The sequence below is a fragment of the Malaya genurostris genome, chromosome 3, assembly GCF_030247185.1.
Source record: "Malaya genurostris strain Urasoe2022 chromosome 3, Malgen_1.1, whole genome shotgun sequence".
In the NCBI taxonomy this organism is placed as follows: Eukaryota; Metazoa; Arthropoda; class Insecta; order Diptera; family Culicidae; genus Malaya; species Malaya genurostris.
Window position 1 is genome coordinate 7871792 of NC_080572.1, and position 12278 is coordinate 7884069.

Consider the following 12278-nt stretch of genomic DNA (forward strand, 5'->3'; position numbering starts at 1 on the left):
AACCACACAGGCAATGTAGTTTAGAGGTATATTGATTAGATAGTTATCCGATACTTGAAATTGACAACAACGTTACTAAAAAAACGCCCTGATTATAATATGGACCAGATGTTTTATTCTCGGTTAACTCAAAATTTGAAAGCATATTTGAAAATTGAGAGCCGTTCGCTAATATTTTTAAAACTAACACGTCGTAACACGCTTTAACTTGTGCATATTTGTACGTGTGCTACTCGTACAATTATTCGTGTGCTATTCGTATATTTTTTTCAGACGGTGTTTTGATTCAGTAATCATTTGCCTTTCTGTGCGTACAGTAAACAATTATCGCGATGGTTGCTTATGGATGTAAATCTATGAAATTGTTTCTCTGGTGAAATTTCGTCGCCTAGGACGCACTGTATTATACACGTTACTGATAACTGGTTCAGTTTGCAGTTAAGGAGTTAAGGAAGCTAGTGGTGCAGTACAAAAATACTTAGGAATGATCAATTTTGTTGAAAAGGGCCAGGCATAACGTGATGGATAAGACCATCACGTTTTACGTAGTCAGCCTTGGTTCAATTCACAATTTCGCACATAAGGTGTAGACAAATTTCCTGATCCGAGAAGAATGAGACGTCAAATTTGAAAACATTTCACATTTCACAACTCCATCGTCGAAAACCAAACGTAAAAACAGATGCTTTAAATGAAAATTTTGCAAAAAATCTTGTAGATTGATTAGGTAAATTATAATTTTTTCAGATATTTCTGCTTTGTTTTGTGACAAAAATAGTTGCTTATCCATCTTCAAAACTTATTCGCAAAAAAATTGCAGCTTCAGGAAGCATTCAAATGAAAAGTCATTTAACAACATATGTAATGAAAATTTTTATAACATATACGATCAGCGATGAAATATGTACGAAATTGCTTACGGGTACTAAAACTATAAAATAAAAATTTCAATTAAAATATCGACAACATCGCAAAAAAAACGGGTCGTCACTTTTTAAGACTAACAGAACTCTGATGAGGGTGTCCCGGGTTGGCGGTTCAATGCATACGACGCTGGTCTTACAAGCCAGTTGTCGTATGTTCGAGCCCCGACCTGGAAGGATTCATAGTGTCAGTAGGATCCATAGTACTAGCCATGGATTGATTCTGTACACTAAGAATCGACTGCGAAGTCTGTTGAAACAGAAAGGCCAGATTTCACAAAAGGAATGTAATGCCAAGAAGAAGAAGAAAGAAAATGCAAAATAAAATAAAAAATTAAATAATAGAGAATCGCCAGAGGTAGAACTCGAATCCACAACCTTTCGATGCTCTATCAACTTAGCTACTCTGGTAAATGCGGGAACACGTTCCAGCATTTAACCTGATTAGGTAGTTCGAAACACGTTTATGATACTTTGTACGCGCCGGTGGATGATCATACTGTGTCACTGTCTGCTTAATTTTTATGGCTGCGTCCTGTTGTTTACACTCTTCTCTAACCACTTGTGCAGTTGTTTATTCGTTTTCATTTGTTTGTTTCGAAATGCGTGGACTTTCAGTAGAACAATGTTCAAAAATTGTGTACAAATGGTGCACAGAACGCGGACTGTCACCGAGAAAGATAGCAAAAATGGAAAGAGTAAGTGAAAAAGCCGTACGAAATGCAATCAGGAAGTTCGGTGAGGATAACACCTTTGAGGATAAACAGAAAACGGGTCGAAAAAAACGTCCTGCTAACCCTCAGTTGGATAAACGTATACGGAAGGCGTTAGAGCAAAATAGGGAGATTTCAGTTCGGGATGTGGCCAAAAACGTGGGCACTTCGAAGTCAAATGTTCTTCGTGCTAAAGAACGTTTGAATCTTCGAACCTATGAGATGCAGAAACAACCAAAACGTAGTCCGAAACTAGAAGAACCGAGGGTTCGAAAGCTGTACAATACGATTCTTCCTGGAAATTTGAACTGCATAATCATGGACGACGATACCTACGTGAAACTCGATTACAAATCCTTGCCACAATATTATATGGTGCGAGAAGGGCAAGTGTTAAACCAGTCCGAGACATCGATTGAAGTCGAAAAAATTGGTAAGAATGCTATGGTCTGGCAAGCAATTTGTAGCAGCGGTAAGATTTCGAAGCCCTGCTTCAATGAACAGCGAAATATACATCAAAGAATGTTTACAAAAACGACTTCTACCCATGATTCGAAGCCACAAGGATCCTGTTGTCTTCTGGCCAGATCTTGCTTCTTGCCACTACTCAAAATCAACGGTAGAATGATATACTACCAAAAATGTCACTTTCGCCCCAAAAGAAACGAATCCACCAAATTGCCCACAACCTCGACCAATTGAGGAATTTTGGGCGAAGGCACATCTTAGGAAATATGTCTCGGCAGCCGCTGGATGAAGGATAAATTAAACTGTGTTGGTTTTGGCGATTTATTTTTGACTTTCGTGTTACGACACTAGAAGCTGTCTTGGATTCAGTTTGTGCCTTTTATCACTGTAAAGGACATGATATTAGTGTTCAAACTCACAATTATGGAATACAACTATGATTATTTCTTCTCAAATTATCCGGAGTAGCCAAAATAATGTTGTAGATTTTTAGATCATCTAATTGCAAATTCAGCGTGCGTAAAGTCTGCCACGAGCACTACGTCTTGTTCCAGATTCTCCGCTGAGCATCACTTTATCTAGTTAGTCTTTCGGCATTCTCGCTACATTTCTAGCCAAATACAGTCGGGCTTGATTTTGTCAGTAAGTCCTATTTGTTTTGATTCTTTATTGTTTTTTTTATTTCCCTTCCTTTGCTAAGCATGATAAACCTAAGGGTACGTACTCACGGGTGACTGATGCGAGTGAGTTTTATTTTACATTTGATGCCATCCCAAGAAATCTAAGCCTCATCAGAGAACACCGTTTGGGAAATTGAGCAAAAAGATATTATCCCACTATTTTCTAACAAGTCAATAAAATAAAACAAACATTTTTCAAACTTAGTTGCTGCTTTTGAAAAAAAAAAACAGTTCTGAAAACTAAAACCGCGTTTAAAAACAATTAAAAAGTAACGGGTGGCAAATAAAATTTTGGAATTTCTTTCTCTTGCTGTCAAAAAAAGACAAACATACTTGGAGAAGATCTGATTTATTGAAATTAAAGATCCATTGTTCCTTGTTCAAAAAAAAAATAGTGAACATTTGAAAACGGTCCGTAATCGGATGATGTGGGAAAAGGAGCGTTGTACGGCCTTTATGCCAACTTTGCGAATGCATCTCTTGATTCTACCAATCAACTGTTAGCAATTCGTGGCTCTCCAGTTATTTTTGAAGCCCAAGGAGCTCAAAACCCCGAAGAAATCTTCGATTAGGCGACACTGAGGTAGATTTATCGGGTTGTGGTTTTTGGGTACAAATGGGATCGAATGGGTATTCAGGAACGATTGTGTTTTTTGGCGCAATGCGATGGCGCTTTATCCGGCCAAAACACGTATTGTCCATCAGCATGATGTTTTTGAAAAAACGGGATCAAAACTTTCTACAAACATTCGTTCTGGTACACATCTTGATTGATGGCCAACCCAGATGGCTTGAACCATGGCTTAGAAATGCCTTTCTCGGAAATGACAATGTTCATCATCACTTTCTGTTCAAACTTATGTTTAAACTAATATTTTATGTTCGGATGTACAGTAGAACTATCCGTTGAATAGTATCGATCGTTTGCGGGAATCTGCGTCTTTAAAAGAGGGAAGTTACTTTCGTCGTCCAAAACAAAACTTTTTCCGGAAATTTTTTTAATCAACCAGCGGCATTGGGAATTCAGCGTTGAAATCTATGCGTCAGTATATCCCGGGACTCGTGTCTTCTTTCGGCACTTTATTCCGAATTTTTTCAATGTTTTGCAGATGTACTGGTGAGAACAGTTGAACTTTTTTGCGGCATCCCTTTGACTCAGTGAATCCTTGTTCAACAACGAGATAGAGAACGAAGTCCTTTCGGGGACGGGTGTAGCGTGATGGGATAGTCGATGCCTTTCACGCAGCCCGCCTGGGTTCGATTCCCAACCCCGCACATAGGGTCAGAAAGATTTTCTGGTCCGAAGAGGCGAATGACCTAAGATGTTAAAGCCTCTATAATTGAAACAAAAAAAAAACGAAGTCCTTTTGCGTCCATAATTTTGGTTGGTCTTCCACTACCTTGCTTGTGAGCAGTTGTTGGGGATCTTAGGATGTGGTAAACAGTCGAAACCGCAACATTTTCGCTTTTAAAATCTTGTACCGTATACTTTTTGCCGAGATTTTTGTGCAGTTTGTAGAACAGTACAATGCGCTTGTGAAATACTTCTTGTTTCGACGGCATTTTGAGCAAAACTGAGCAAGCATGAACAAAACAGAAAATACTAGCATAAAGAGGAGAAAGAGAGCTAACACACACACACACTCTCTCTTAGTTATTTCTGAGCTCGTTTGTTGTTGAGCATACAGGCCTCGAAAAAATTCCAAAATTTTAGTTGCCACCCGTTAAAATATTGTTTAATCCAGAATCAACTCCTCAATGGTTCTACATACCGTTTATCTCTACAAAAATGACATGTCCCACTTTGAGCAACTTTTTTTTATATGACTTTGGATCACAACTAAAAGTTGAAGATCGACGGTTACCCTACGAAAATCAGCAAGCCACGTATCAATACTATCAGCAAACCATTCACTATGACAAGCCATGTGAGAAAACGGACAATGAAACCATAACGTACGTCACGAGTAGTTCAAGTACTTCGATGCCAAAAAATAAAAACAATCAAACACTCATAGCAAACCCATCTGCAACTAATGATTCACAAAAAAAATAGTAACATCAGCGGAAACAACAATTGCGATGACGAAACAATAGCAGTTAGTGATGAAACTGTCTCTCGTTAAAAAAAACGAGGATCAACGAGATCCTTCAGTAAAACTTAGTGATATAGTTTCACAAAAAATAAGACTGTCTTAAAGCCATTGCAAATAAACGAGAAAATAGTGTATGAACGAAAAAATGACAGTCGGTTCAGTTTATGAATGTTAGTTGCGATATGAGACAGCCAGGAATAAAAAGAACTTCATCGATCGTGCACAGTGTTCCAAGTCGAAGAAGGCTCTTTTTTTAACTAGGCTTAGCGTCCTATTAGCTTGATTAAAAGATGTATTTTCCCCATATCTCCGTTCTACTTTAAAGTAAGAGCTATTCTACAGACTGGACGAAGCTCGAAGATTTCTTTCCTGAGAAAATACTTTTTTTTATTTTTTATTTCTCGCAATATTGAAAACTGATTTCTGTTAGATATTTATGAAGTAATATTTTCCCCTCTTTGTTAATTGAAAACTATTTCTATCGTCTTAAGTATTAAAATCTGATCCTAAATCGAGCTTATCGATAACCCTAGTAAATACGAAGGCTCGATTCCCTGGTTGCAGAGCCTGAAATTAGGCCCCAATACGCCGGCTCGGTCGGACGAGGGCAGAGTAATCGAAGGCCCCAATAAATTAGCATTCTGGCAGCGATCGTGACTGATTGATCACCGTCATTAGCGCGCGCGATCGTCATATTTCTAACGCTGCCACGTAAGGCAAACCTGTTTGGAAAGGTGAAGAATTTCAAAAATGCGTCGCTCTCTTTCCGATTACGAACACGCTCTCGTCCGAAATGATCGCGGAACCGAACGAGGCAAGAGGAAAGTTAAACTCTTTCTTCAATGAAATTTTTTCCACTCCGTTAGTGGATGGATTGTGATGTGGGGTGTAGCGAGGTGATTTAGTTTCAGGAGCTTTCTATCTGCTCTGTATTCCTAACTCAATGAAGCGATTTTTTTTAAATGCCGTTTTTTTTGCTTAGCCTGGAACGCATAGTTTAGTTGAGATGTTTTGCATTTCAACCGCCAGTTCTATGGAGTCGGTCCATTCCATTTCGTGAATCGATTGCTGTCGGAAGAGTAGCAGCAGTAAAATGCCAAAATGTATTTGGAAAGAAGAAAGTAAAGAAGAGAGCTCCCAAATGAGCACGTGAGAATGGAATGTAGGATGAATTTTGAAGTTCAATGCCTTGTAGCTCGTTGCGGCTGGGACTGCTAATAACTCATTTTGAACCATGTTTTGTTTTTCAAATGGTTCATGGAATCTTTAGCTCTCTGGATCAAATCATAAAGTTATTGGCGGATTATTGACAGTTTGATTCAACTATAATGCTATGAGTAAACTTTTAATAATATCAACTAAGTCAAACATATTAATGAAACCAAATATTGTACGTCTAACCTCGGGATTCAATTTGAACTGATTTGCAGTGACGAAACGAAGACCGGAACAAGTTTTGTGAATTGTTGTAAACTTATCGAAATTCGTTTGTACAGTCACTAGTACTAGTACACAGCTTTAAATTTAATTGACTATCATGGTAGTGCTAGTTAATAGCTGTGTTTTCTTACCGCATTATTTAACAAGGATTAGGTAACGTGGTATCATGTAGCTAAAGACTGTCCCAGAAAGTATGGACGCATTTTGATTTCGCTGTAAATAATTCACAAGTGTTAGATATTTAAATTTTATTCGATATACTGATAATATTAGACTACAACAACAGAATATTATTCTCAACATTTGCTAGTTAGCCGTTGTGGACTAGCTGGCGCACCTTCTTGCGAACGTTCCTCATTAAATTCCGTACAGACTTCTTGGCGACAAGTTTTGACACTTTTTTCCAATCTTTTTCGAACTGTTGAATGGTTTCCGCTGCCGAGACATGTTTCCTGAGATGTGACATTTTTGGTAGTGTACCATTCTACCGTTGATTTCGAGTAGTGGCAAGAAGCAAGATCTGGCCAGAAGACAACAGGATCCTAGTGGCTTCGAATCATGGGTAGAAGTCGTTTGTGCAAACATTTCTTGATGTATATTTCGCTGTTCATTGAAGCAGTGGTGATGAAGGGTTTCGAAATCTTACCGCAGCTACAAATTGCTTGCCAAACCATAGCTTTTTTACCAATTTTTTCGACTTCAATCGATGTCTCGGACTGGTTTAACACTTGCCCTTCTCGCACCGTATAATATTGTGGTCCTGGCAAGGATTTGTAATCGAGTTTCACGTAGGTTTCGTCGTCCATGATTATGCAGTTCAAATTTCCAGCAAGAATCGTATTGTACATCTTTCGAACCCTCGGCCTGATCGATGCTTCTTGCTTCGGACTACGATTTGGTTGTTTCTGCTTCTTATATGTTCGAATATTCAAACATTCTTTAGCACGAAGAATATTTGACTTTGAAGTGCCCACTGTTTTGGCCACATCCCGAACTGAAACCTCCTTCTTTTGCTCGAACGCCTTCAGTATACGTTTATTAAACTGAGGGTTAGCAGGACGTTTTTTTTCGACTCGTTTCCGGGTTATCCTCACCAAACTTCCTGATTGCATTTCGTACGGCTTTTTCACTTACTCCTTCCATTTTTGCTATCTTTCTCAGTGACAGTCGTCGTTCTGTGCACCGTTTGTACACAATTTTTTGACATTGTTCTGCTGAAAGTACACGCATTTCGAAACAAACTAATGAAAACGAATAAACAACTGCACAAGTGGTTAGAAAAGAGTGTAAATAACAGGACGCAGCCATAAAAATTGACAGATTCTGAACCATTGCGAAATGGCAGCGGTTTTTGGTTGTGTCCATACTTTCTGGGACAGGCTTTAATAAAAACAATATCACCAACATAAAAAGCAACGTGATGGAGTTTTACGCGAATTCAATGCAATTTTTATTTATTACACATAAAACTCGAGTCATAAATCAATATCCTAAATTCTTACCTTAAAATAAAATGAAATCTCTTTCTCCTGCTGCTTTAGATCAATATCTGATACACAATACGGTTTCGTGTATTTTTTACGTTTCGTCTTGGACTGTTTTTTTTTTAATTTTTCTGTACGTTTCGTCTCAGACTCGCCTAGCGATTTATGTTAAACTGTTTGGCAGCATAACAGTTTTTTTCGCGACTTGAAAGGTCTTCTGATGAGTAGTGTGGGTATGCTGTATAGGCGAAATCCTGCGGTTTGAATATTTTATATTTTCTTGACAAAGCTTGGCAAAGGAGAAAATTAGAGCCTAAGCTAGAATTTACTTCAAATGTTTTTCCATGAAATTATCTGTTTGTGTTTGAAGAAAGTATATTTATTTATCAAGACCGATATATTTAAGGCGCGATTCATGAAACGTTTCGATTCTTTTTTTTTTCGAAAATAATTCAAAGACCTGAGTGACACAATGGTGACACGTATGAACGAATGTAATATTTTTCGTGGTACGGTTTTTGTCTATTCCATTGAATTTTATGACTTATTTATTTCTATTTTTGGCCGATAAGGTAAATTGTAGCTACCAGATATATGCAAAACATTAATCTCTGCCGTTTTCTCCTTTTTTGTTTTAGGATAATCAAAAAGAAAACTCCTGTCCGATATGTCCGACAGAAACAACTCTGCTGCTGCCGAACGGAACAAAACAAATCCAAACATGTCCGATCGCTGTCACCAAACGAGGCGCTCAGGTTTCGGACCACAAAGACCACCGACTTTGCTGGAATGCTAATCACTGCCAAAATAGTAAGTAACATAATTTATTTAACTCAATATGAAATTTCTTGGAAATCTCAGCTACAAGATTTTGTTCATAATCTTATGTAGACGATTCATACGATCTGAAGTGCGATTTATATTTAACTGAAGAACTCATTGTTAGTTACGGATCAACGCACTGCTAAGAGTGAAGTGAAATGTCAGTACTATATGGAGTTCGTCACTGCTTCTCCAAAAGTATGACGCAGGAGAATTGTGTTAGAAAAGAAAAATATGTTTCTGTACACAATGCGTGCCTAGAATGCGCTAAGCACAATTCTACTCAAACTCTGGGCAGCCGACTGTCAGCAGTACTAGCACTCCATTTCTATCGATTTTCATTTCGCAAAAGAGTAAATCTATGTTTAATTTCTTTTTGTAAATCCTTAACTATGTTTTTCATAGCAGGATCACGAGAACGTTAATATTGTCGTCGACGAACATTCTTTAACCGAATGAGCAGTTGAAGATTGTCATCGATGATAGGAGAATTTAATTTACTTTGAGCTTTGGGAACTGAAAGATTTCTAGCTTCGATAATATAATGATTCAAACTATCAATTGCTGTGTCGATGTCCGCAGAATTTTCTAAAATAATTTCATGATCCGCATGATTTTCAATGTGAGATCTGTAATCCAACCAATTAGCTCTATGATAGTTGAATATAGAGCTGGTTGCATTAATTATAGCTTCGTTGGAAAGTCTGAATGTTACAGGAAGATGATCTGAGTCAAAGTCAGCATGTATAATCGGTTCACTACAAATGTGACTTTGATCTGTTAGAACCCGATCAATTGTAGAGAGATTTTTCAAGTCGGATTACTGGGATGACGAACTTTGAAGTAACCAGCTGAGAGTTGATTATGAAGTATTTTACCATTACTGTTATTTTGCCTACAATTCCACTGGACATGCTTAGTATTTAAGTCCCCTATTACGAAAAATTTCGGTCGATATCTTGTGAGTTTTTTCAAATCGCCTTTAAAGAAATTTAATTGTTCGCCGTTGCATTGGAATGGCAAATATGCGATGAAATAAATTCCATGAATGGTTTCAACTTCGATTCCCAAGCTTTCAACAACTTTAGTATTGAAAGAAGGTAAAATTCGATGCTTAATTTGCCGTTGGACATAAATGGCAACTCCACAACCCATTCCAGTAAACCTGTCGAATCGATGAACCGCATAATGTGGATTGTTTTTCAATTTGTCATTTGGTTTAAGAATAGTTTCTGTCATAATGGCAATATGAATTTTGTGAACTTTGAGAAAATTATAAAATTCATATTCACTTGATTTTAAAGATAGAGCATTCCATATTAAAAATAAATTAAATAAATATTGAAATAATTATTTAACATCACTGTTAAACTTTAAATTCATTATAATATTATTTGCAAATTGCCATCCGACTTGAAATGCTTTAAAAAGTGATGAAGTTGAATTCATTCGGATGATCATTTGAAAAAGTTAATCTTGTAGGTAGATCATTTTATTTTCAGTTATATCACTTAAATCGACTTCATTTAAAAAAGCGATGGCATTGAAGGAATATTGGTAGGTAGACTGCCATTAGAAGAAGATGATTTGGCCGATCTACCTATTAATAAATTGTTTTCGTTAGAAGATGAACTGCAAGGCTTTCCTGTGTTTTGATTATTTACATTAGAAGAATTAAGTGGTTGTTTTCTACCTGTTACCAAAGTGTAACTGTCATTAGAAGAAGATGATGACGAGTTCGACCTACCTGTCAATAAATTGTTTTCGTTAGAAGACGAATCGGAAGGCGTACCTGGTTTTTGTTTTAAATTCGAAGAAATAAGTGCCTTGGAAGAATTAGGGGTGGCATTTGTAACGGTTTTTTGATTTTCAGGTATGTTCTGTAAATTTAGGGTCGTTGATTTGATTTGTTGTCTAAGCGAACGAGCGTTTAAAATTTTTTCCCTGACAGGACATTTCAAATAATTGGATTTATGATTTCCATCGCAATTGGAACATGAAAATTTATCAGTGGTTTCATTCATTGGACAAACGTCTTTCGAATGCGATTTACCACAATTCAAACACCGTATATCCATATGACAATTTTTGGTTCCATGTCCGAAGCCTTGGCAACGACGACATTGCAATACGATTATGCCGTTTATAATGTTCCCAATGAATTTTAATGTGGGAAATGAAACGTACTTTTTCTAAAGTTTTCAAATTGTTTACATCACTTCGATCGAAGTGTATTAGGTAAAGTTCGTGGGAAATTCCAGAGGTTTGGTTTAGAAGTACCATTCCCTTTTTTTTTTCATAAGTATTACTTGGGAAGGGGCAAAACCAAGCAATTCTTTTAGTTCATTTTTAATTTCATCAGTACTTTGATCATTTGATAAGCCTTTCAAGACAGCCTTGAAGGGTCTGTCTGATTTTATATCATATGACTAAAATTTATGAATTTTCTCGGACAAATATCGGATAAGACGTTCGTAATCGTCCAATCCATCAACCAAGACTCGACATTCTCCTCTTCGTCCGATTTGAAAGGAGACTTCTACTTCCGGGAGCAAGTAGAAAGCTCAGTGCGGAATGCTTTGAAGTCAGAAATCATCACCGTCACATAGAGGCATAGATTGTTGTTTCTTCCCGGAACGACAAGCGTCCATTTTGGGAATTTTTGAAGAATTTTCTTCTATGTCGCTACAATCGGATTCAGGAAGAATCTCGTAAATATTGTTAGACGGCATAGGATCAATGGAAGGGAAATCCGTCCGACTGAAGCCTTGAATGACTGAAGACTGAAGCCTTGAATTAATGAAACTCTAGGTAGCCAGAAAAAATTTCCAGGAGCCAAGAGCTATACGCGTGCGGTGCGAACGACTGTTCAGCACCGACTAACCGACCTGTTCAAAAGTAGCCATTTCATTTCTATTGTTTATTCGCAGAATGCCACAGCACCTGTCCTAATAAGTCCTGCACCGTAACCGGCCAATGTTGTGATGAGTCATGTTTGGGCAGCTGTAGCGATTTCGTGCTGGGCCAACAGCAGCGAAACGGGTCGTCATGTGCCGTGTGTCGTCATCTGAGCATCGATCCGGCGGGTGTGCGGCAGTGTGTCACCAAGTGTCCGCAGGGAATGTTCGTCTACCATAGCCGCTGCGTGACGGCCGATCAGTGCTATGCGATCAAGAAACCGATTTCGTTGGATTCAAACCAGGACCTACCGACGTATCCGTTTATTCCGCATAACGAAACGTGCATCATGGAGTGTCCGGCTGACCACGAGCTGCAAATTGTGAACGACAAACGGCGCTGCAAGAAGTGTGACAAGGGAGCTTGTCCGAAGCGGTGCGGTGGAGGAAACATCGATAACATACAGAGTGCCCAATCGCTGAAGGGTTGTGAAATCATCGAGGGTTCGCTGGAGATTCAGCTGAGAAGTCGCGGAGGCGGTAAGTGATTGAGATTATTTGGCCCGTAAAAATCAGTTTTAAGTTTTGTTACGTTTCTACAGAAAACATAGTCAAAGAGTTAGAGAAATTTCTTAGCAGCATCACAGAAATCAAGGGATACTTAAAGGTTGTTCGGTCCTACCCGTTGCTGTCGTTGGGTTTCCTTAAAAAGCTCAGGATAATTCACGGCACACAGGCTAAAATTTCAAAGTAAG

At 38.1% G+C, this 12278-nt stretch overlaps 1 protein-coding gene across 7 annotated transcripts in view; it reads left to right on the top strand.

Moving 5' to 3' along the window:
• Nucleotides 1-12278, top strand: part of LOC131439296 (insulin-like receptor) — a 224667-nt gene that overhangs the window by 190255 nt on the left and 22134 nt on the right. For all 7 annotated transcript variants that reach the window (XM_058610147.1, XM_058610148.1, XM_058610150.1 and 4 more), the window contains 3 exons: nt 8443-8614; nt 11557-12063; nt 12126-12273. In XM_058610147.1, coding sequence (XP_058466130.1) covers nt 8443-8614; nt 11557-12063; nt 12126-12273 — 827 coding nt within the window. The remainder of the gene's footprint in view (nt 1-8442; nt 8615-11556; nt 12064-12125; nt 12274-12278) is intronic.